General features: G+C 43.1%; 1 protein-coding gene across 1 annotated transcript in view; it reads left to right on the forward strand.

The window, feature by feature from the left end:
• mical2a (microtubule associated monooxygenase, calponin and LIM domain containing 2a) overlaps positions 1 to 26,094 on the forward strand; it is a 34,420-nt gene that overhangs the window by 280 nt on the left and 8,046 nt on the right. The window contains exons 3-19 of the mRNA XM_079998095.1: positions 520 to 777; positions 7,829 to 8,191; positions 12,922 to 13,129; positions 13,622 to 13,738; positions 15,588 to 15,689; positions 17,338 to 17,493; positions 18,146 to 18,246; positions 19,045 to 19,302; positions 19,911 to 20,026; positions 20,840 to 20,966; positions 21,309 to 21,399; positions 22,233 to 22,380; positions 23,729 to 23,928; positions 24,827 to 24,930; positions 25,390 to 25,461; positions 25,577 to 25,711; positions 25,958 to 26,071. Coding sequence (XP_079854221.1) covers positions 7,931 to 8,191; positions 12,922 to 13,129; positions 13,622 to 13,738; positions 15,588 to 15,689; positions 17,338 to 17,493; positions 18,146 to 18,246; positions 19,045 to 19,302; positions 19,911 to 20,026; positions 20,840 to 20,966; positions 21,309 to 21,399; positions 22,233 to 22,380; positions 23,729 to 23,928; positions 24,827 to 24,930; positions 25,390 to 25,461; positions 25,577 to 25,711; positions 25,958 to 26,071 — 2,310 coding nt within the window. The 5' untranslated portion in view covers positions 520 to 777; positions 7,829 to 7,930. The remainder of the gene's footprint in view (positions 1 to 519; positions 778 to 7,828; positions 8,192 to 12,921; positions 13,130 to 13,621; positions 13,739 to 15,587; positions 15,690 to 17,337; positions 17,494 to 18,145; positions 18,247 to 19,044; positions 19,303 to 19,910; positions 20,027 to 20,839; positions 20,967 to 21,308; positions 21,400 to 22,232; positions 22,381 to 23,728; positions 23,929 to 24,826; positions 24,931 to 25,389; positions 25,462 to 25,576; positions 25,712 to 25,957; positions 26,072 to 26,094) is intronic.

Raw genomic sequence — 26,094 nt, forward strand, 5'->3', positions numbered from 1 at the left:
AACTGGAAACTTTCCTAATGATTATCAGAAATATGATTACATGGAAATTACTTTTTATTTTATCTTACTAATGTTCCTTTATGATTATGATTGTGATTGTTGTTGTTGTTATTATTATTATTATTATTATTATTATTATAAATCATTTATTTTTCTTAATTATTATTATTTTTTGCACTTTTTGTATACATTTTTATTTTTTATTTTTGTCATTGTGGATTTAAAAAAAATCAATGTTACTTTTATTATTATTCTTATTCTTATTTTATTAATTTAGCTCTCTTACTTATTATATTATATATTTTTTTAACTTTTTTATATTGTTGTAATTTATGATTTTTTTTATTTTTTACTAATGTTACTTATTATTATTAATATAATACTACTACTACTACTAATAATAATAATAATAATAATAATAATAATAATAATAATTATTATTATTATTATTATTTTTATTTTTTTGTGCTTATTACTTTTTTTATGTTATGTGTACATGTTTATGTTGTCTACATATAGTTTGAAAACATTTCAAGGTGTTGTGGCCGCAGTTTTCTACTGGACGTTGTGGCTGCGCTCCGCCTCCACGGCAGCAGCGGCCGCGGCAGCAACAGCAGCAGCGGCAGCAGCAGCAGCGGCGGCAGCTCCGCGTCCACACGCCGCCGCACGGACACACTTCTCTGCTGCCGGAGCGTGTGTGGGACCTCCGCAACTTCTCAGCGCTCTGGACGAGTCGGTTTCGTGCCTTTCTTTTTGATTCACACGCCGTGGGCAGAGGTAAGTGATCTGTCCATTTCACCCTAAAATCACTGGGTGGAGACACCTGGGCGTATGTTCCATTTAAACGTGGACTCGTTCCTTTTTGAATGAATCCACAGTAAAAAGAAAAAGTTAAAAAAACAAAACTGGTCCGAGCAGTGAAAGATCTGTTGTTTTTCCTCTCTTTACTTTTCTGGATCGGATGAGCCCGGCTTTTGCATAAAAGTTGTTTAAACCTGATGTGTTAGGGGTGTAACTCATGGTATGGAGTTATTTCATTATTATGTCTTCCATAGTTGTTTCCTGAATAACTACAAAGTCAGAGCGGCTTTAATCTCCCAGCCTGTGCCAGTCTGTACAAGTGAATAAAGCGAAGCCTATGTGGAGGTGTAATGAACCCCAGCCTCTCCAACAAGGCACCACATGCTTGGCAGCTCCCAGATTAAAAAGGAAGGATGTGTGATAGTATGAATACATTGGTGTTTTGCCCACACTCCACTTTTTTGGCTGCTCACAAACACACAAGGTGGGACGACAAACTTGAAAAGAACCGTCAAAAGGATTGGTTTTATGATCGTTCCAGACTCCATCGGGTCAAAAGTACTTTGTTTGCTTTGCTTCCTGATCTTTGAATTTACAGTCACCCCTGAGTCATATGGCAGGAAGACGCGTGCTCTGACTCCTTGCAGCAGCGTGAGTCTGTCTCCAGCGAGCAATTCGTTTCCTGAGTGTCAAACTCCGGCACGCTGCTCTCCACGCACTAAGCCATGATAACTAGGTGTTTCTCTGCCCTGTCAGGTAGATTAGCCGTGAACATTCAAACTGCGCCGGAGACCAGAGCCCGGGGGATGTAAAATGAAAATGCTCATATTGACGGAAAATACACTCATGTCCAAACAGTCAAGTGCAGCAACATGTTTTTTTCTTTCATGTCTTTCTGGAATTTCCTTAGGAAGTGTGCTGCTGGAAATACACAGTGAACGAGACAGCATATTGTTCATTATAATGTTTATAAGGGGGTCGGTAGGGTTGTAGTGCCACCTTAAATCCAGCTCTTCTTATTGTGGGAGTACAATTCCTATGGTTGAAATTCCCTTTTAGACAAACCCCGAAACCCTGACATGGAATTTACTGTACATTCAGACTCTCAAAAACAAGCCTTGTACAACTCTGTGTTTTATTGTTGTGCGCTGTGGAGCAGCCCCGTCTCCACCAGCCTTCTGTCTACACTTTGCAATTTGTGGTCGGCGCCGGCGTTTAACCTAAAGACAGTGTGCCCAGATATAACCGGGGCGAGAGAAGGTGGCGTAGCAGGTCCCTTTTAATTATAGAGCCAGATGCAGGCCCGCATGCATGATGGCGCTCATCACGGCGTTGAGTTTCAAAATAATATGGTGGCGCAAGCATTCACCAGGAGAAAATAGACGCGATCCAAACAACACATCCCAGTCCGTCGGTGTCGTGGGGAGCGGCTCGACCGTGTCTGTTGCCCCTTCTTAATAATTATCACATGGGGTTAAGTGAATATTCGGAGATTCAGTGTCGTAACAGGCCGGCGAGGATTGCTCGTTCGAAGACGTCAAAGTTGATACTGCAGTGTTGACGGATCGATGGTTATTGTCATGGCAACGTCAAGCGGTACTTACGTTGGTTTGCGCGTGAAATATTTTCCCGTCAATGTTATTGGGCGCGTAGGAAACCAAAAAGCGGATCGAAATGAATAAACAAGTCAAAGGACCACCGAAGCCCTTCCAAAACCTCCTTTCTGTGACGCCGTGCACGGCCACCCCTTTCCGCCCCGGATTCACGCCGGTCGAGCTCTCGGCAAAGTACGTGAAATTGGGTGTTTATTATTCAGACAGTTCTCGGCCTCTTTAGTCCAAAAGCCCCGTTATAAACTCTTCTCTCTTTCCGCTCGATCCGCCTTTCCTATATTTACCCTATAGAACGGACGTGTGCCTCCGGGAATCAGCGACTGGGTTGTGACTGTTGAAGCGCCGCCTCGTGTACGGTGCCACACGGACGATTTGTTTGGTTGTTGTTTTTTTAAGACTGGATACAATTTTTGACGATCCGATTTGATACTCATTTAGATATTAGTTTCCCCCGCTTGACCGGTGTAATCATACATCGTGCAATCTGGATGAATCTATTCTCGGTTAAGTTCAGACACCTCTCCGTCGGGGCCGCGCCGAGGCCATTTTGGGAGCTCTGCTCCGACGTCCCGCGGCACACGCTACATCCACCCGGTGGAACGCACAGTAGCCTCGCTCCGAAGCCGCCGCCGCCGCCGCCCCCGCCAAATTATTACAGCGAAGAAGGGAGGGAGCAGAGCAGCGACGCCGGAGGCAGTAAATCCCACCGGGGCAACATTAACAAGCTTCCCCACTTGGAGAGACGGACTAATTGGAAGGTCGTTTTTAACGTGCTTGGGCCACGTTGCCGGATGAGGTGAAACTCTCCTGCGTGGCTTTGATCTGGACAGGAAAGCAGACGCCGCTGATAAGCCGTGCCGAGAGCCGTTACGTGTTTACTAATGCCAACGGTACAGAATGTGGACAGGAGTCACCTTGATTTTTTTAGTTGTCATTATTTTAGGAGCTACAGGCCGAAGCTGATGAAGTGAGCCGAGGGCCGGAACCCCCCCCCCCCCTCCCCCGAACATTTTGATTTTGATTGTTCCCCGGCACCCTGTTATCTCCTCCTCTGTGGGTCATGTGCTGTTGTCCTTTTGGAACATGACACTTGTCTATTCTGAGCGTGGCTTATGCGCTCCACCGTTCCTGAGCGTTGGCAGTGTGGATGGATGGTTCGCATCGAGGGACGCCGGGTCCTGTCATCACTCTGCAACCTTTTTAATGTTTCTCTTTGCCTCCCACATTTCTATTGTTTTCCCATACCGTAAAACAGTGATCCTCAACTTTTTTTTTTTTTTTTTTTTTTTTCCCCCCCAACATCAATGACCCTGAATTTTATACTCAATGGGCCAGGGACCCCATTTGATAAATATCGGGATTTCTCACCGTCTGTCTCTGGGATTTAGTCCAATCTTCCATAGCTGTCTATACTCTAGTTAAAGCTATAACTGTGAAACTAGGATCAAAACAGTTGTTGCTCTATATTCTCTAATGGTGCTTACTTCATATAAATGAAATTACGCTAAAGTTGAACTGTTAATAATCTTGCTGGGGACCGCATGGAACCTCTTAAAGGACCCATGGCGGGTACCCGGACCGCACGTTGAGATACTCCGCCTTAAAAGAGTTGGACTCCCCTATTGCATACGTACGCTATTATGACGGTCCTATGATAGGTATTTCATTGCTATCACTAGTTTATTACAACATTCACTGCTCTTTCTGTAGACCCTTTTATAATGGAAAAATAATTACTTAAGTGAGGTTTTTGTCCCTAAGTTAAAATATGTGGGCCGGTGCGGTTCTGTGTGCTCAGAATGATCGATGCTCGTCTAGATCAATTGTTCCCCAAAAGCTAGATGTGACGTGGTGAACCTTCTCCCTCGGCCCGCTGGGTCTGGATCCAGCAGCCTGTGGCCTTTTTTAAGAAGCCCACTGTTCTTTAAATGATAGAACAATTGTCCCTGCTCTGGGTGATTGGTATTCACTGTGGCCTCCCAGATAAAACTGTGTGCACACCTTGTCATGACAGTGCTCTGTGTGTTTTGGCACGGGAGCCCGAAAAGACAAGGCAGGCTCTTAAAAGGGAGATAATGCTGTGGAGTTTGGGGGCCCGCGTGTGGGGAGGGGCGGTGGCGGCGGCGGCGGCGCTGGGTTCAAGTCCACATGAGCACACTGTTTTGTGAGGTGTGCCTATCAGGGGCAGAGGGTTCCTTCCTGGTTTTCTTCACTTCCACTGTGTAATTACTGTCGCTGGCTGGCTCGCCCGGCGTGTAATTCCCAGCTCTCAAAATGTTTCCCCCGTGCTGTCGGCTTTCTATTGTTTTGTGATCGCCGCCGGCAGTCTGCGTAGCGGCAAATGAAGAAATCACGTCCCTGCAGACCGGTTGGCTCTGCCTGGCACGGTTCTGTACGGTCACTGTGACTCTCAAGTCGTGGTTGGGGTTGGAGGTTAGGGGGTAGGGGTTAGGGATGGATCATCAGAGGGTTTGAATGTGTATGTGACTCATTACTCATTAACCCGTCCGTTAATGGTTGCTCAATATCTTAAAACAATGTACAATTTTTAACTTAGACTTGAGGATGTCTGAAAAGGTTGGTTGTACCGTGGCCATTGGTTGCAAATGTGCGACCCCTTATCTGGAAAAAAGTGTTTTTGTGCTAGTCTGTGTCTGAATCTATGCACAAGATTAGTTGCCCGAACAGGTATGTGTGTGATGTGTGTGATGTGTGTGACGTGTGTGACGTGTGTGACGTGTGTGTGTGTGTGTGTGTGTGTGTGTGAGATGTGTGTTCAGGCATGCATGCATCTGAGAGTGCCCACTTTTGTTTGTGTGCGTTTGGTTTTTTGCTCCTCCGTCGGCCAGGTGTAATAAGTACATATTTCACATCGCTAGCATTTCTCCTGCGTCTGGAGCCACAGAGGGTGCAGTTCCTTTTAGATAAGGAGCGTTCAGATCTCCCAAATGTACACAGTGGTATGGAGTGTGTGCAGCCAGCGCATGTACTGTGCACTGCCATTATATACTAGATGACGGTCAACATTATATGAATTATTTACATGGTAACTATTTAGTTGGTACGTGGTACAATACATGGTAAATAGTCAAACATGGAACAATGGACGGGGCACTACCGCGCAGTTTGCACTAACTAATTGCTTTTATCGTAAAGGTATTAACCAGAATGACAGTTAATGATTTCTTTGCAAAAATGTGAATATTTACACTATAATTTAAGAAGCGTGTCCGTGTCCGTGTGTGTGTCCGTGTGTGTGTCCGTGTGTGTGTCCGTGTCCCCAGCCGTCCGTCTGTCTTCACATGTATTTTTACAGCCGTTCCGTTCTGCAGGCTGGTTCCGTCTGCCCACAATTGACTTTCCATTCTGTCAGACCAAGATGATGAAGTCATGGGATTTTTCCTGCAGTACAGTGAAAGTTGAATATTCAGTCGACTGTGAGCAAACTATATCTTATGATTTGATGGACACAGCAACAGATGGTTCCTATAATTGGGCCATTTACCCTTTGCTTGAAATTGAATTAGAAAGCATGACTGAAGTCCACACATCTAATTTTTTAAATAAAATTTTTTTTTTTGCTTTGCACCAGAGCATGGGCAAAAGTAAAGTGAACGACTACAGTACCAAAAATAAGGTAAAAAAAACCCTCTGCCATGCACGAATACAGAAAACACCTGTAGCAAGTCTCTCGCCTGCCTCAACCATTTCACATCATTAATTAACGAGAACACCAACACTAACTAAGGTCCATATACTGTATATCCATATACTATGATCTATATATATATATATATATATATATATTTTTTTTTTTTTTTTTTTTTTTTTTTTCCCACCCAATTCTTTTTAATTAAAAAAACAATTTATAATAAATGATCCAAAAATATAAAAGGAATACCATCCTGTATCTCCAGTGGCCTAACAATGCCACAGAGTCGCTGGTTGGCTCAAACTGCTTGACGGGCGTCTCTCGCAGTTCCGTGCTGACGGAGCAGTTCCCAGTTATTCCAGCCACGTGGCCATGGAATGTGGGCTCAATGAGTTTGGGGCGGATTGTCTCCAGTCAAAGGCCTCCCAGGCTTTATCCCACACCAGGACAGGAGCTCCTCGCGGGGGCTCTACAGTGTGCGATGCCGCCGTGGTGTCAACCTCACCGGTGCTTGACAAAGGTGCTTGGGAGGCCGCCCGAGACGGACGTCGCTCCGGTTGTATTTATTTTGGGCAGGGAGGGGTTTCTGTTTTCTGAACCGCATTTTCTGTCCGCGGCAAAATCCAGCAGAAGCAAAACAGGATGCAAACATTTAAACCTACACAGGATATTGTGCAAAAGCTTATGTAATGTTAGAATAGTGATGAACAGAAACGTGACGTCTTCTGTGCACCACGAGCATAGGGACTAACGTTATGTATCTCGCCTCAGAAAGGCGAAATACTAGAGAGAAACCATTATTTATTTATTTTCCATGGATGGATGGATTTAACTTCTATTTGGCTTTTGGTGTTACCAAATCTCTCAATCTCGCTGGACATTGAGAGGAGAGAGGGAAGAACCTTTTATTTATTTATTTTCTTTTGACTTTTGGGCAGGCCCTGGGCAGCCAGCCTGACCTCCTCCGCTCTGCCTCAGCCCGTCTCTCTCTCTCTCAACAGGGCATTAGAATATCTTCAAAGGCAGGCTCTCACCAAAACTCGAGAGAAACTCACACGTCTCCACCCAAAAGAAAAACCTCATGTTTAATGTTGTTATTTCACGTTCAAACACTTTCCGCTTTAGAAATGTCACATTTGCAGAAAATTTACATTCGGCTTTGATGCTCTGTTTCGGTAAAGACCCGAAAGTTGGGTATTGGGGGAGACAAATACTGTAGGGCCAGGATCTGAAGAGAAGCCTTTTGAGCAATCGGAAGTATTGTTGAAACTTGTTTATTCAATCTTTTGTGACTATCCAACAGAAAGAGTATCAGAATATTTAACGTCTCATTTGAGAGCATTCAATGAAATACCATGAAGTTAAATGACACATGTCAGTGTTTTTGTCAAACTAGGTGCTGGAGATCTATAACCTAATAAAGTTATGTAGAACTTTGTAAGTTAACTTTATGAAGTTATCGAACTTTATTCTTTATTCTATTCCTTTATAAAGCCAGTTATCAACAGAACGGCCAAAAATCCCCTCTGTGCTGTTTTCTATGTGTTTTGCGACCCCAAAAGGTAGTACGTCACTAGTTACGAGTAGTACAAAGAATGAAAGGTAACGTACCGCATAAAACAGACTATATTAATTTATATTTTGCAGAACATAGCTCACATCTCGTCTAATGTAAAGACGTGAGCTGCAGCCCACTTCAAACCTGGCCATTTCCGAACAAGATGGCATCAAATCCAGTTTTTCTTGTTTGTTTTTGTTTCAGAGCGGCCATGACTGCCGGAGCCAAGCGGAGGGTGTAGCCGCGAGCCACAGCAGGTGAGCGGAAGCCGGGCGCAGGAGCTTGAGCTGAGAGAAGCGAGCCGAGATGGGGGAGACGGAGGAGGAGAAGGACCAGGCTGGGAGGCTTTTTGAGGACTTTGTGAAGGCCACCTCCTGCAAAGGCACGCTGCAGGCCTTCAACATCATGTGCACGCAGCTGGAGCTGGACCCCCTGGACCACGCCTCCTTCTACTGCGCTCTGAAGAGCAAGGTGACCAGCTGGAAGGCCGAAGCCCTGTGGAGCAAGCTGGACAAGAGGATGTCCCAGCGAGAGTACGAGAGAGGCCGAGCCAGCGCGGGCACCAAGGTGAGGTCATCAACGGGCGCTGATGGCGACAGTAATTTTTTTCCGTTTCAGTAATACTGCTGTTTTTGCAGACTCCGTGTCCTTGTTATTTTCCGTCATTTATTATAAGGATTCCCATTAGCTGACGCCTTTTTACGGCCATCCACTTTTCCTGGAATTTAAGTCAACTTTACACTGTGACACGCGATGACATAAAAACTGAGGAACACATGTGAGAAAACAATAAATAACAAAACGACACGGAAGCAGTTGCGCAACATTAACCAGCCAAGGCAGACACACCTATAAATGACAGTTCTGGTTTTGGTTGTGGTATCGTGATCCGCCTCCCTACTGGCCCTTCTAGTGAAATGCAAGTGAATGTCTGAGCTGTAAATTATTTTGTCATCGAGAAATTTGGTTTATTCCTGAATTTGGGGATAGTTGCGACTCATGTCTGAAGACAACAATCCAGCAGCTGCAGCACAAAAGTGTCTTTCATTGCTTGTGGCCCCTAAACTGAAGGTTAAGCGGAAAATGTCAAGATATCACACAGAGATCCTCCAACACGCTGCTCCAGCGCTGCAATTCTACTGGTGCTGCACCTTGAACCTCCGTCAGTGTTTTATTGCCCAGAAACAGACAGCGTCACTCACCACGCGTAATTATTTGTCCTGGATACGCCTGAGGGGCTGAGGTCTTTATGGGCACCTCCTAAAAGAATTGCAATTGGGGCCAGATTGTTATTAAAATGTGTGTTGTTTTTTTTGTTTTTTTTGTTTTTTTTAATGCTTCAAAGTGCGCTCTGATTTTTACAAAGCTGCCTAATTTAAGCCGCAGCAAAGCTGTAATTAAGTTTTTGTAGGAACTGTGATCGCGCCCGCTGTGGCACAGATTTAGAATTTGGATTTGATCGTCGCTATAGGTCACTAGAAAGTGCTGCAAAATGTGAATTGGGCCTTCACAGTGAAGTCATGCACCAGATGTGGAAAGGTTGTATTGTGTGTCCTCTACATTGAAGGTCCCAGTCGCTGTAAATTGACAAGGCGTTTCTGAAACGTGGACCATGGTTTTTAGGCTGCGAGATTTAAGAGTCAATTATTGATTTTCCTCACATGCGTTCTGATTAACTGCAAGACAGAAAGTCTGCCCGTGCTTAATACATGTCCTCTTATTCCGTCTGAGACCATCAGAGGGTGGCGGGTCATGATTTTACGAGAGGCCTGTTTTTTACCAGTGAGGGATGTGATGTCATACGACACCTAACCTCCGAATTCCTCCTGCAGCAGCAATCTTAACAGTATGTTATGTCATCGCTTTTTGGCCGTTTCCAGCTGTCTTTAATAACAGCGAGGCGACCGCGCTCCGATTCTTCATCATTAGCGTATCGGTAAAATGTAAACGTTAGTATTAGGAAAATAAAGGACATAATTGCCTGCTACACTTTGTAGCTGAGATTCAATGTTTTTGTATGATAAGTGTCAAAGTGGGCCGAGAGATTGAGAATAACTAATAATAATTATAAGAAGAAGAAGAAGAAGAAGAAAGACCTTCGCCTGAAAGTCGCCTATTACATTTATACATTTGGCGCCGTGGGACCAGTGCATAAAACTCAATGATCTGTGATAATATTTCAGTTTTGAATTAATCTCTAGGTGATTACAAACAATTGCATCATAAAAAAACCCCCAAAAAACTCTCACAGTCAGACTTTAACAGACCGTACAAAGAGATTGGACGTGTTCATGATCCATTCACAAAAGTATTATGACCACATTTAATGAATGTATTAAAAGGATGTAAAGTACTTTTATACGTTGAGTAATTAATTTACTTTTGATTTAATGGTGCAATGCGTTTTCAGTTGACGCTACATTTTTGCAGACCAGGGAACAATTCCACTTGTGTTGCTGTAGCTATGGTTGGACCACGAGGTCTGCCGGAGCCCCCGGCGGTCCATCAGAATTCACCCTGAGCCTCAGTGGTTTCATGAGTCATTGCTGTTGTAGATCAGCTGAACCATGTTGGTGGTAGAACAGCTGTGGACAACATATGTAACAAATCGCAAATTGTCGGGACGGCATCTTCGGAAAAACACTAAAAAGTCCTGAGAGAATAGAATGGGACGGACAGATAGTTAAATTACACCGTGAAGTTTTTTTTTATTTTTTATTTTTTATCTTATCTAGTCTTAAAACCGAGCGGAGCCGAAAATGCGAACAGAACCAGTCGGGGAGGAAGTAGAGGCCAGAGGTCCGGAGAAGACAGGAAGTGTGCGTCCTGACTCAGCAGATGTGCAACCAGGACTCAGGAAGCCATCATACCTGTAATAATAAAAGACAACGTGGAAACAAGTGTGGCCAAACGCCTCATTTCCGATGTGCCCCGTAGTGGCAGAGAGGGAGAAAAGGATAAAATAGACTGAAGATGTGCAGTCACAACGGATCTGGACTAAGGGAGATGATGGCGTTTTTCCAAGAACGAAACACGCGCAATAAAGACACCTGTACGATGACCGGTGTCTACAAACACAGCTACGTCATTACGTTTTGCACATGGAGTTTTTTAGATGAGCGATTCGTCTGGCGTCATCGTTAAAAAAAGGGGGCAAATAAGCACGTTGAAGCGAAGGTAACGCCACCTGTGTTTACGCTGTCTCCTGGAAGAGGGCGACGAATACCTCATCCTTGTGCCCCACGGGCGAGAAATTACGAAATGCTGCTTTCCCAATCGCGCCGGCCCAGCTTTGTTATGCCGCCCCGGCCGGCGACAGCCGTGGCCCCAAGCGTTATGTTTAGTTTTTTTTTTCGGGTTGTCCGTCCGTCCGTCCCAATCTCGCGAACGCGATTGCTCCGCAGCGCCTTGAGGGAATTTCTTCTAATTTGGCACAAACGTCCACCTGGACTCAAAGATGAACTGATTGAGATGAGAATTTGGTGGTCAAAGCTGCTAACTGCAACTTGACTGGTTGGCGGAGGCGTGCAACCGCGACGCAGTAATTCTAGTTTTATATTGGTGACGGATCTGGAATTGGTTTTGGTCTCTGACTCACACAGCAGCTGTCGGATGCAGGAAAGCGGGAGAGCGCATTAAAAAAAAAAAAAAAAAAAGACAGAACTTTAGCTGGGACCCAGCAATTTTGACAATATGAAATATCACTACTTTTTTTTTTTTCAACTACCTTGCTATTGCCAATTTGACTACAGGCCGTGGAGCTGAAACAGTAACCTGTCAAAATATTGTTGTTGGTGTCAACCTCCTCAGAATCCCCCTGGACCCTTCATGGGGTCGCAGGTAATCAAAGCCTCCTTTTTAAATAAGTGGCCAATCATCTGTGAATACTGGCTAAAAATAGTGTTCAGAGCCTGTTCTCTTTGGTAACAGAGCTGTAAGAGCAGTTATATCAGCCCCAGAAAGTTTAGAATACACAAGTCACTCATGGCTTGTGGAAACGGGAAACCACCTCCGCTCTTTGGCGAAGCAGGGGCTACTCTCTGACTTAGGAATGAATGGGGTTTGGGGCAAGACATCAAAGCACCACAGGCATGAACTGACACATACTGTATATGGCCATGTACTCATTCAATCGCATGCAGGCATGCTGAAACACACACACACACACACACACACACACACACACACACACACACACACACACACAAACCACCTCTAGAAATGGTAAAGCATAGTGCCAGAGAGAGGATGATGTCATGTTTGATTCATGCATTCTCAGACGAAGGGTCCAACCTCAAGAACTGACTTCATGCATATTTGAGTGAGGAAACTGCCGGAATTATCTCTTTTGTGGAGAAACACACCTAACGCTATAAATACCCCCGCTTGGCACATTCATCAACTTTTCTCCCCAGATTTTGTGGTTTTTTTTGTTTTGTTTTTTGTTTTTACGAAAACTCCCCTTTAATACCAGGTGCAGTGGTTCTTAAGAAGTCGAAGATATTTTTTCAGCCGAGCACCCCCTTTACTGGCATTGGGAGAAAAAATAAAAATGATCTACTGTGTGTGTGTCGTGTGTGTTTTTTAAAATGATATATATATAACTAACTTTTTAACATTTTTTAAATTTTCGGAGTACCCCCTGCAGTACACCTGCAGTACCCCCATTTGAGAAACACTGGTCTAGTGGTTTCAGACCACTACAACCTATTATGGTCTTTGATTCTATTCATGTCCGGGCCTGTATTGATTCTCTTTGTGTTGTTTTCCGAAAGTGACTTGACTTATAAGTGCTCCACAGGTCAAAAATCGACGCTTTGATACCCCATAATAATAAGGCACACTGTACATTAGTATGTTTATTAAGAGGGTGGGTGGATCATTATTCCATCCTTAGAAGGAAATTGCAGTGTCGCCACTGCTCACTTAAAAAAATAGATTATAATAAAGAAAATACAAATAGAAAAATAATGACAATACGCAATAAACAAGAATTTGTTAGAAAATACAAAAATTGGCAATATACAATAAACCTGAAAATGAACAACAATATAATAAACAATAAAACAAAAAAAGAAATATTATTGTTTATCATTAGGTTTTATTGTATAATGCCAAATTTGTATTGTTCATCGTTGGATCTGGATAGAAAAGTACTGATTGATTACTTATGACATAACTGTCGCTTATGAAGCAGTTTTCAGATGAGCCTGTTCTTAAAAACTGATTTTACTCAGCGGTGATTTAAGTGCCACTGACGTGGCGTCTAAACGAGTGTAACATCGTTCGCCCTGCAGTGCCTGGTCATCGGAGGGGGCCCGTGCGGCCTACGCACAGCCATCGAGCTTGCCCTGATGGGCTCCAAGGTGGTGGTGATGGAGAAGAGGGACTCCTTCTCCAGACACAACGTGCTGCACCTCTGGCCCTACACCATCCACGACCTGCGGGGCCTCGGGGCCAAGAAGTTCTACGGGAAGTTCTGCGCCGGCGCCATAGACCACATCAGTGAGTTGCCTCCAAAAATGAATCTCCGCTCCATTGTCTGCCCTGGGTGTTGAAAGGAAGTGAAAGTGGAAAGGAGGAAACTGGAAAGAGGAAATGGCATCATCGTCGCGTAGGCTGCGCTTGTGTTACACAACAAGCGAGCCAAATGTCAGCGGTTCAATCCAGGTTAGACAAAACACCTGATTGTCATTTCCCCAAAGCAGTGGTTCTCAAGAGGTTCCAGGGGGTCCCCAGCAAAATGATTAATGGTTGAACCATTATTTCATTGACAAGATGGGGGAGAATTGTTTGGGGCGTAGTTTCACTGTTATCTCCCTGGGATAGACAGGTTTCGACTAAATCATATCTAACAATAAGGATCTACTCAGATTGGTCTCCCAGAGACAAAGTATTATCAAATGGTTTCCGTGGCCTGACACGTATCGAATTGAGGGTCCTTGACATGACGACAAGTTGAGAATCCCTGAATCCATGTCTTTGTTTCCCTGCTAGGCATACAGCAGCTGCAGCTCATGCTGCTGAAGATCGCTCTGCTGGTGGCGGTGGAGTTTCACATCAACGTGGAGTTTGTCAAGTTGCTGGAGCCTCCAGAGGAGCAGGGAAACAACGGTATCACCGCAAACATTTACGCGCTGTCGCGACAACACAAAATGTTGTTACTTGCGATGAGTCGGTGATGACTTATGATCGCAGTGGTAAAGAGGATGTTAACATAAGCAAAATGAAAAGAAACACCGTATATCCGACGCACGCGGCCTCTCCAGAGCGCCTGTGGAACTCTCTCCCGCTCAGATTCTACTGTTTCCCACAAGGCCTTTTAAACGCGGGGGCAAAGTTTGCCCGTTGCCGTGTTTCTGTTTACTCTTCAGCTGGGACATCAATGACCAGATAACAACAAGTGGATTTCTAAAATTAGTCCCCCGGCTCGTCTCGCCCTGTTTTGCTGCGACACACACATAGCTCTCCCGTGACATCATGGAATGCATTTTCCACAGGCTTGCATTTCACAACAGACTGCGGCGCCAACGCTGCGTGCGGCTCAATGAGCTCCCACCTTGGAGACATAGGTGTGATTTACTGCGGTCTGAAAACAGACAGTGTGTGATTCTGTAGTGACATTTAATGAATTCACTTATATATCATAGCATGTTAACCGCTGACAAGTATAGGAGTACGAGCATGGAAGATAACGGGGGACTGGTGTCCAGTCTCTCTTGTCAGGGTTCTTACTGGGTCCTTGAGGGGTTTGAAGTGCTTGACTGTCGTCCTCTGAAATTTTTCAATACCTTGAAAATAGCCCCTTTTGAAGTTTGAAGTGCTTGAAAAGTCCTTGAAGAACGCATTATCATTGAAAACCTGTGATATACCCCCCCCTGGTTTTGTCATTCTAATCGTCACTTAACACATTTTTTCAGAATCGCTTTTACAACAGCGTATGCCAGGGAAATGTAAATTTAATTTAGCACGGTTGAAAATACAAAAAGACAAGTATAACAACTCATGTTGTGTAGCTCCCCCTCGTGACGCCAAAACAGCTCAAAACAACCCCTCGAGGCATGGACTCCACAAGACCTCTGAAGGTGCCCTGTGGTATCTGGCACCAAGACATTAGCAGCAGATCCTTTAAGTCCTGGAAGTTGTGAGGCTGGGTCCCAATGGATCGGGCTTGTTGTTCCGGCACATCCCACGGATGCTCGATGGGATCGGACCCTAACCCCGCCCATCTACTTGATGTAAAAGAAAACATGATTCATCAGACTAGACCACCTTCGGTGGACGGGTCATGATGGGCACTCTGACTGGTCTGTGGCTACGCAGCCCCATACGCAGCAAGCTGTGATGCACTGTGTGTTCCTTTCTATCATAGCAGCATTACCTTTTTCAGCAGTTTGTGCGACAGTAGCTCTTCTGTGGGATCGGACCAGACGGGCTAGCCTTCGCTCCCCACCCGAATCAATGAGCCCAATAGGCGCCCATGACCCTGTCGCGGGTTCACTGGTTGTCCTTCCTTGGACCACTTTTGGTAGGTAGTAACCACTGCGTACCAGGAACACCCCACAAGTTTTGCAGATGCTCTGACCCAGTCGTCTCGCCATCACAATTTGGTCCTTGTCAAAGTTGCCCAGATCCTTACGTCCCTTTTCCTGCTGCCAACACATAAACTTCAAGAACTGACTGTTCACTTGCTGCCTAATATATCCCACCCCTTGACAGGTGCCATTGGCACGAGATGAGCAATGTTATTCACTTTACCTGTCAGTGGTTTTAATGGTGTGTGTGTGTGTGTGTGTGTGTGTGTGTGTGTGTGTGTGTGTGTGTGTGTGTGTGTGTGTGTGTGTGTGTGTGTGTGTGTGTGTGTGTGTGTGTGTGTGTGTGTGTGTGTGTGTGTGTGTGTGTGTGTGTGTTAGAGAGCGCAAATGTCATATTATAATTATTGCCTTTTGTTACTGTGTGTCAGGTCCGGGCTGGAGGGCAGAAATCCGTCCTGCTGATCATCCCATGGCGAACTTTGAGTTTGATGTGGTGGTCGGAGCCGACGGGCGCAGGAACTCTCTAGAAGGTGAGAGGGTGGAGAGAAAGAGCACAGTAGTGGCTTTTCTATTAAACTCATGATATTCAAACACATAGTTTCCTGACATCGAAACATTATAAGAAATATATAATGATTTATTACACCATTCTTTGTCAAGTAATTTAGGGTTGAAACCCAGGCTAAGTTTTGGTGGTTTTTTTTCCGGTTTTATTTAATGCTATAATAAAGGTGAACTGGAAAACATTTTCTGTACTAAATAGAACGTTTAACAAAGAGAAAACATAGTAACGATCATAACCATTGGTGATTCATTTCAATCATTAAAGTCATTTCAAATGTATTTTCTAGTCCCAAGTCTATGAGGTGACCTGGTTCTGCTGCTAGACCTCTCTGATCCAGAGGGAAAAAAATAATATAAATAGAATTGAGTCATCTGGAGGCTGTTGAAGAGCAGATACATTCTCTCTGTCGCTCTCTCTCTCTCTCTCTCTCTCTGTCTCACCCTCTTTTTTAAAAATAATTCATTTTTTTCTTTCTCAGTAAAATACTGTAGTCTACCAACAAATTTGCCTCAGATGTCTATTCCAAAAAAGGGCATTTTTTCAGTTGGGGCATGATGTTTATCTCATTCAACAATTATGAGGAAGTCTTTCGGAAAGTCATTTTCCACCCCGCCTCGTCATCATGGCATGAGAAATAACCAAATCAGGACTAATTGTGGCCGAATTTGGGAGCAAAAAGGGGAAAAAAACAAAAAAGCAATGAAGTGACTGAGAATGTGAAGGCTCTCTGAACGGAACGGCGACGGTAATAGAAGAGTTTTGGCTCAAACTCAGACGTTAGCTCCTGTTTCTCAAAACAGTGCTCATATTCGCATCCGTTATTAGGTACGAGAGTTAAAAACACTTTAGCACTCGTCTGTATCTTCCTTTTACAGTCAATTAAAAAAAAAAAAAAAAAAAAAAAAAAAAAAAGTTAAAAGCACAAACTTTTCAGTTTGGTACCTCGGATGACTGGTCCTCAGGATGGCTGTTATAAGGTACATGTGGCCTTTACACAGTGGAACTGATTAAAGGAATCAAGTTCCGCTCAAGTTCCAAGTATTTTATTGATTTATTGATTGATTTAGCAGATTTTATTTCAATAGGTTTTTAGTCTGCCTTAAATTGTATTGCCTTTCAGATAAAGAAGGTAAAAAAAAATATAGATATAATAATAATAATAATAATAATAATAATAATAATAATAATAAAAATAAAATATACAATAAGAAATAATAACAAAAACATTTATACATTTAAATAATCTCTGAAGTGCATTGATAAGTCTTCGAACCCGATGTGGAATTCAAAATGGACCCAAAAAATGACGTCCTGCAGCGCTTGCACTTGGGAAAATTCAGAAAGAAAAGGTCTCAACGCAGTTGATTTTAACGTGTAAACGCTGACATTTCCTCACGCTCCACAGATCGGGGGTTGCCTTCACAACCAAGTGTTGCTCGTTTAATCCGAAATGCGGCGCCCTGTGATCAAAGATAGATTTTGTCTCCCGGATCAAGGGAGAAACAACTGTGCTGTGAGGTGACGAGGCGAGCAGCTGAGCGAGTGTCTCTCTCTCTCTCTCTCTCTCTCTGTCTCCCTCCCTCCCTCTCTCCGTCGTCCCTTCCTCCTCTCAGGGTTTTCGAGGAAGGAGTTTCGCGGTAAACTGGCCATCGCCATCACGGCCAACTTCGTCAACCGGAACACGACGGCGGAGGCCAAGGTGGAGGAGATCAGCGGCGTCGCCTTCATCTTCAACCAGAAGTTCTTCCTCGACCTGAAGGAGGAGACGGGTGGGCGGGGAAAACGCGCTGAGCTCATCACGTGGAAAATGTCCAAACACGCACCAACACCGCAGGATTACTTCATCTGGGGCTTGACTTTAATTACATTTAAGATCCGTAAGATAATTACCAAGTGCGAAGTGCATAAGGAATTTCCCCCGGTGCATGTACCAACATAGAAAAAAATACAAATATTCAAATAAGAATTTGATTAAAAAAGTAATAAAAATAAAATACAAATGAAAAAGTGGAATAAAAATACAGACAAACAAGATATATAACAAGATTATCATTATACGAGAATGCAACAATTTAAAATTGTGTTATAACAGAATAAGAAAGATAGCAACAGCATAAATATTTGTATGTGTATTGTATATTTTAATAAGTGATGGTGCCTTCAAAAAACTGCACTTGTGGAGTTTTCTCACCATCCCTTACAGTGGAGATAAATATTTAGAATTATAGTCCATTCCTAGCAACACTGTGGTGAGTAACTGTTTAAAACGGGACAAAAGAGTTGTTCGTTTGATAAGTTAACAGTGGAAACGTCTGCAGAAGCATCAAGGACATTTTCTGCGGTGGAATGCTCATTGTTTTTTTTGGGGGGGGGGGGGGGTTCGCTGTGTTAATCCCAACACATATTTGTCATTTGTTGCAGGTGTTGACCTGGAGAACATCGTGTACTACAAGGACAACACGCATTACTTTGTGATGACGGCGAAGAAGCAGAGCCTCCTGGACAAGGGCGTCGTGATCCATGTGAGCAGACGCTGTTTGGGGCTGAGAGAGAGAGAGAGTGAGAGGTAGAGAGAGGTAGAGAGAGGAAGAGAGGGAGAAAGAGAGGAAGATTAAGTGCGAAAGAGATGTCGAAACAGAGGAAGATAAATACCCAATAAAACACGGCCCGTTTGTCTGGAGGCAGAGTGTGCACTTCTGCATGTGGAAGAAGGCCGAATATATCTATGTCAAGAGATGCTTTTGACATGTGTATGTATAAATATTTACGTGTGTACGCACGGTGCATTTGGAAAGTATTCGGACCGCTTCACTTTTTCCATCTTTTGTTACCTTACTGCCTTACTCTCAAATGGATTCAATTCAAAATGTTTACATCAATCTCCACATGATACCCTATGATGACGAAGCAGAAACATGCTTTTAGAGATTTTTGCAAATTTATATTAAGAATTATCCGGAAAAACTGAGATATAGATAAATAGAAATCTATAAAGATAGATATAGATGTACTTTCCATGTTTTGGTATGTTTCTAAATTTTCTTCATCAATCTACACACAATACCTCATGATGACGTGATAGATATACAGATATATCTTAAGATACCATTATTTAAAGTGGGAAGCCCTTGCATTAACTTTACTTATTTTTCTTATGAATTGTTTTTTAAAAGACAGAGAGCCAGGACAAGCATTTCATTCCATTTAAATGCATTTCATTGCATTTGAATGTTGGTTGTACTGTTGAAGTTCATATGACAATAAACATGAGCTTCACCTATCTTTATTTCCCCCTCCTCTTTTTCTTTTCCCTTTTCCAGGACTACGTGGACACGGAGCTGCTGCTGAGCAGCGACAACGTCAGCCAGGAAGCGCTGCTGTGCTACGCCCGCGAGGCCGCTGACTTCGGCACCAACTACCAGCTGCCCACGCTGGACTTCGCCCTGAACCACAGCGGGCAGCCGGACGTGGCCATGTTCGACTTCACCAGCATGTACGCCTCGGAGAACGCCGCGCTGGTGCGGGAGCGATGTGGACGCCAGCTGCTGGTGGCACTGGTGGGGGACAGTTTGCTGGAGGTGAGTGTGACGATAATATTTGAGTTAAATCCTCCTCCTATAATTTAGAGTCCATAATAAGATAATAATACAATGGAATTTAATCTTATAATAAAATATACTTGACTAATAATTCATTAAGTCCATAGAATACCATTTTGTATGTATTGTATCTTTCTTTATATATTCTTGCTCTTTTTGTTCTGTATGTTTGGCTTTTTGTGTGTACTTGGCTGTTTTTATATTTATTTTATTTAATATTTATGTAAATATTATTTAAATGTTTCCATGTTTTACATTTTCTTTTTTTTTTTCATCTTTTTAGTGCTACTTGTCGGTAGAGAAATGCACCAATCCTAACAAATTTCAAGACAAATGCACTGTATTTATAAATGTACTTGGCGGAATAAACTCATTCTACTTCTATAATGGTTGACATTGCCCTCTCTAATATAGTTATCATTAGATTTTCTCGTCGCCCTTCCCCTTATATCTCGCTGATGCATTCACAGTTTCAACTTTGAGACCTTCAACAAAGATCCTCTTGCTCCAAGGCCTCATAGCAGCTTCTGTGTTCAACGTATTCATACAATAAAATGTATTTTGTGGTATTTTCCGTGTGTGTGCAGCCCTTCTGGCCCATGGGGACAGGATGTGCACGGGGCTTCCTGGCCGCCTTTGACACCGCCTGGATGGTGCGGAGCTGGGCCCAGGGCCGGCCCGTCCTGGAGGTCCTGGCAGAAAGGTGCAGAGAATTTTACCTTTAGCATAATGTCAATATTATGCAATCCAAGGGTTGCTGGTTTGATCCCTCCGTTGCTCCTGTCAAACACTTTGAAGCGTTGGATGTTTGAATATGTATGCATGAGTTGGGGGAAAGGGAAGCATTCGAATTGAAGTGCTCTAAATGGACGTATTGTTTACAAAATAGTTTTTGGTATTTTTCAGCGGGTGCTCTATTAATAATGACTTTCATCCCTTGTTGTTGAAAGGGTTCATTCTTGTCTTGTTTACTGTTAACTGGGATTTTGGGTCTCTATCTCATTTTGGCTCTGAGGAGTCAGGAGCCGATAGGTCGCTGCTTTATTTGTTTATACTTTATAAATACATGATTTTAAATCATTATAAGTACCATAAGAGTTATAAAAAAAAAAAAAAGCTATATATATTATAGGTACTTTATCCTACAGCTATGTTGCAGTGTTCTTAAAACTAGAATATACAGTATGTATGTAATTCACTGTATTATATATTTTTTATTTCACTGTTTTAATATGTGGAATACACAAGGCAGCTGATATGAATAAAATGTCTCATGGTTGAAGGGCCAGTGAGTAACGCAGTAGGAAGGTGTTGATATAAGTCACATAAATGGCTTTCTAAAAACTGGAAGCATTCTTTCCTGTCGGGCTCATTCCTTCTCCTCTTGATTTTAGGGGATTTGTCCTTCACTCAGAAATACATGTTACTGTGTAGGTCCTTGGAAGTAGATTCGTCCGAGTTGGAATGCTCTTTAAATAAAGGCCTGGTGGTTTATGGTTCCTCTGTGTGTTCCCAGGGAGAGTCTGTACAGACTGCTTCCCCAAACCACGCCCGAAAACATCACTAAGAACTTTGAGCAGTACACCGTGGACCCCTCCAGCCGATACCCCAACCTCAACTCCTCCTGCGTCAGGCCGCACCAGGTCAGATAAAGCTGAGGACATTATGTAATGTACAAATAATGACCGTTCCCGTGCTCAATTATTATTCTAGTTAGTTATCTCAACTTAAGAGCAATTATATGTAAATGATGATGGGAGATGATCAATTCAACCCCATTAAATGGGTATATCCTAACCAAAACATACCCTATGATCTACTGTTGCCTCATGTGTATTTTTTATTTTTTTTATGGATTAAAATACAATATTTTATGGCAATATTTCCAACATAACGTTGCTTAACCCCCCATGGAAATATCGCTTAAAGTTTCAGGAAATGTACGCACCCCTCCGCAACCCAAAATCTTTACCCGTGTCTCTCAGGTGCGTCACCTGTACGTCAGCGGGGAGCTCAAGTCCTGCTCTCTGGAGCGCGCCGCCACCATCCGCCGAGCCGTCAACCTCACCAGACGAGGTACAAGCCACACGGCGGGTTCTGATTCTTTCTTTGCCAAAAAAAACCCCCCACAAAAAAAAACAACTTTTTTTTTTTTTTTTCTCCTTTCCCTCCTCATGAACTAATTTGCAGCCAGAGGCAGATTCTCCTGTTTGGACGAGAGGGAACTTGCTTCTCTTGGTATCCCGCTCAACATTCCTCACTTGGAGAATTTAGATTGTGTCACCCTGTTGGCGGGGTGATTCTCAGCTTGAGGAGTCTGACCCTTCCATTCGTTCAACAACCGTAAACCAAAGGAGCAAAACCGCTTTTAATGAATTTCGAATCTGCTTAAAAACATTCTTGTCGTACCTAAGGTTAAAAAATATCTTGGTGTAACAGTACTGCGCTCGTGTTACCACTGCCAAAGTTAACATTGATTGATGTTGCTTTTGGTAGAAAGCACAACTTCCTTAATTTAAATGTGTGGCCGTGTTCTCTAAGAAAACATTCTCTCCCTGTACACGCAGCTAAGCCCAACAAGCTGAGACAACAATGATTGGAGTCACCGGATTTGGTTAAAACACATCTAGAGGCTCATACCTCAGCGCCCACTTCATCTCTTACGTCTCGTCTTGGCCTGATTCACCGTTCTGCCTTGACTCATCTATTCGTGACATCACTTCATTTCAAAGGCCAAGATTTTCTGGGCCCACGCAACCAAATTATATTTCAGTCGCTCGAATCAGACGATCCACCTTTTTTTTTTTTTTTTTTTTTTTTTTTTTGTGTCCATCATAATGAACTCCAGGGAAGGGATGTTTTTGGTTTGTTTTACAGTGAAACTTTATACGCGGTGTCTTTCGGTGCAGAGTCGGAGATCAGACCGGGCCGGCTGCTGACGTGGTGCCAGAGGCAGACGGAGGGATACAGGAATGCGGCGGTGACGGACTTGGCGTCGTTGTGGCGAAGTGGCACGGCCCTGTGTGCCCTCATCCACAGGTTCAAACCCCAGCTCATGTACGTGGAATCTGATCGACACCAGATGATAGGATCACGATCCACGCCTGCTCAGTCACAGCGAGACGGTCTTCACAGCCCATTGTGAATGACTTGCATATACTGTACATTATGTCTCTCAACAAAAATATGAAATATACAAATAAACATACATTTTGAAATATAAAAATAAATAGCCAAATATACATAAATAGCCACATATAAAAATAATATCCAAAGTAAAATATCTAAAATATAGGCAGAAATACACAAAATATACAAAAAGCGATTTTATGCACAGAATACAGTACATTAAAGTTAAAAAGTTGTATAAAAATGATAAATATATATATGAATATAAATATATCTGGATTTACTCTACAGAATGAATACATATGTATACAATAATGCAACATCAATGGATGAGTTGGTATACATTTTGTTATTGTTATTATGTTATTAATGTGTGTTATTACTAAATTATTTCAGGTTCTACAGTGTCATTACGGTGTTATTACTCCTCAGTAAATAGCATTATTCGGACAGAAAGATGAGGGTCTGGTTAAAGCACCATAGTTTTGGAGATGTGATTGCGACACAGCCCCTTCCTATCATCGCACAAATCCTCCCGAAGAAATCGTCCTTCTTGGGCGTGTGAAATATGCGCGGCATGGCAGCTTTGATGAATGTGTACGTTCTGCCGCACTCCACACAATCCCCCCCTTCATGGCTGGTCTGCAGGAATTTAGCTGATTCCTAACTTTGTCGTTTCGTACTCACGCAGAGGTGTAATGCACGAAGGGGCAGCGCCGTGTTCTGTTCCTAAAGAAACGATGAAAGATATGCGATTCAGGCTAACACGGCGCGGACGTTCGTGCTCCTGTGGATGTGAACCTGTTTCCAGTTTCCTACCGAGACAGAAGCCACTTTGTACTTGAAAAGCAAACGTAGTTCATTTCTAACCTCTTTCAAACCCGAAAGATACAAGAGATGCATTTTTTTTAATTGCTGAGTTATGTCAATGCCAGGAGGAAAAAAAAACAAAAGAATGTTTTATTTTTAAGCCAATTGCTTCTTGTTTATTTTTAGATTTATTATTATTATTTCAGGTAAATTTATTTTTTATTTTTGCGTTATTGTATATTTCCAAATTTGTATTGTTTCTTGTTCAGGTTTATCTTCTGATCATTCTTAATTTTAGTTTTATCTACCTATTGTAGTTAATAGCATTTCAATGGAAAAAATGAATTATAACACAGTGCAGATCATTTGAGCTTATAGAATTTTTTTTCCTAATGCCATTGCCACAAAACAAAAAATATTGTAAAATATCCAAAATTTCCTGTTTTGCTGCTCGCCATGATTCCAGTGACTTCGACTCCCTGAGCGAGGAGGACGACGGCGCGAACCTCCAGCTCGCCTTGGACATCGCCGAGCGTGAGTTTGGCATCGCGCCCTTCACCTCTGGCGAGGAGCTGCGCGCGGGTCAGGAGCCCGATAGCACCAGAGTCATCCACTACCTCTCCAAGTTCTACGAGCTGTTCCGCGGCACGCCTCCGCCCACGACAGGTATGGAGTGGTGTGTAGGACCCCCCCCCCCCCCCCCCCCCCCCCCCCAAAAAATAAAACCACACATACCAAGGAAGACAAAACACGACCACATTGCCAGCCCTATATCACTTCCACTGACTGCTGCAGCTCATATTTCCAGTTATGGATATACTGCATGAATTTGTCTTCAGTATATTTGTCCTCTTTGTTTCTGAGCCACACCCTTTTTAAAACACTATTTCCCCTGAAAGAAAAGGTGTGAAATTTAATTTGGTTTCCTTTTCTGCCCAACTCTAAGGCTTTATGCAATATGGAAGATTTTTTTAATGATAAGATATATGAATGTTTATGATAGGGATTGCACACAATATTGACAGTATATACTGTGTGTCACAATCTATTGCTCATGCATTGTTGATGTGTTGCTGTAATCCTATTTTAAAGAATCCCATCATATTGAACTATACGGTAATAGTATGGATTCCCTGTAATATTTCAGACCAGATGTCATGTCAAGACTTTAGATTCAAAACGGTTTCTGTCTGTAAAGAGGCTGTGTTTTCTGCAGCACGATAACATGTACTGTATAATTCCCTTTTTCGTCTGGTCAGTACGGCCAGATATTTATGATGAGTGATGAACGCTTCCAGTATATTAAGGCTTCTGCAGCTTTTTGCCTCCTTACCGCTGCACCCCCTGAAGTGATATTTTGAGCAGATATGCTCCTGGGTTTATTTAACAGCTCCAGCACCTGCCTGGAAGGTTTTTGGATTGCGTGCGCTCGCTTTGTTCTTGGTTCCAGCAAGATGCCAAAATGTTATTTATTAAGGGACAATCTTTCTTTAAAAAAAAAAAAACGAAAAAAACTTTATTCTGTGGCCGCCTGCCCTGAAAACTGCAATCCTCCGTGCCGCAGGTTGCAGAGGGGCGGACGAAAACAACGCAGAGTTCCCAGCGAAGGAAATGAGAAACATCAGCAATGGCTTGAATCTGACTCTGCCCAGGAAACGGGTGCCCAAGGTACATTTGCATTATTTACAGCTCTTATACCTACTGCATCAAATATTTTAATGAATTCAAAAGTTTTTCAATTGATTCACGTGTGAGCTTCTGTACAACAGCATTTATCACTATCATTTTCATCTGCCTTTGATTTTGGCGGCTGATCATTTTCACGACTGCAGGTGGTTCTGTGCTGTATGTGTATTTTCAATAGTTTTTTTTGTTGTTTTTTAGCTTATATTTTGTAGTTTGTCATTAGGTCTAGTGTATACTGTCATATTACATTTTTTTCAGTTAACCGTTTATTTCATTTATTGTATATTTAAACACTTTTCCATATATTGACTTTTTTATTTTATTTTTTATTTTAATTCCATTGCTTTATTATTTTTGCCAAGTCTCTGACGTAAGCTGTTGCTGACACTGTATTTCATCTGCATATCGAATGATTTTACACCCAATCGGCTTTGCCCTCAGGATGAGAAGAAGGGAGACGGCTCAGACGCCATTTATAAGAGGAAGCGGAAAGTCTGCAGTTATTTGGAGGAGGTGGGTTAAACTTTCTCCAATCTTCACAGTGGTCCACTATTTAAATATCTAACTATTCAACTATTTTAATATCTAACCGTCAAAGTTGATTCCTACGTCTCAAATTCTCCTTCAGGCCACTAATTTCTCCGCCCCGAACGGCCCCGCGAAGTTTGAGAGAACGGAGCCCAAGGAGAACAAGGTGCGCTCCATGGCGTCTCAGCTCGTCGCCAAGTTCGAGGACACGGCCACGTGCGCGGTGCGGAGACAGGTGAGGAGGGGCGGCGGTGGGGAGGGGGTTGTGGTGGCGAAGGCTCCGTTTCGCCTCGTCGTGTTTAACTCAATCATCCACCTTTTTTTTTTAAATTTTATTTTATTTATTTTTTTATCCTGTGATCCCTGCCGAAAACGCCTCCTACCGTCTGCCTCTTCCGATTTCATGCCTTTCCCTTTCTGCCTTGACTTTTCCTCTGTTCTATTAACTCTTTCCCTGCCCCCCAAAAAAAAACAACTTCAGCCGTGCTCCGAGAGCTCCTCCTGCTCCTCGCCGCCGCACGCCAACATGACCGCTGAGACCTCCTTTATCAATCTCAGGAGGCCCGTCCGACCTCCGCCCGCCCCGAAAACGCAGGTAGAACGGAGCGGCGTGCAGAG

Source organism: Zeus faber (genome assembly GCF_960531495.2).
Source record: "Zeus faber genome assembly, chromosome: 3".
Taxonomy (NCBI): Eukaryota; Metazoa; Chordata; class Actinopteri; order Zeiformes; family Zeidae; genus Zeus; species Zeus faber.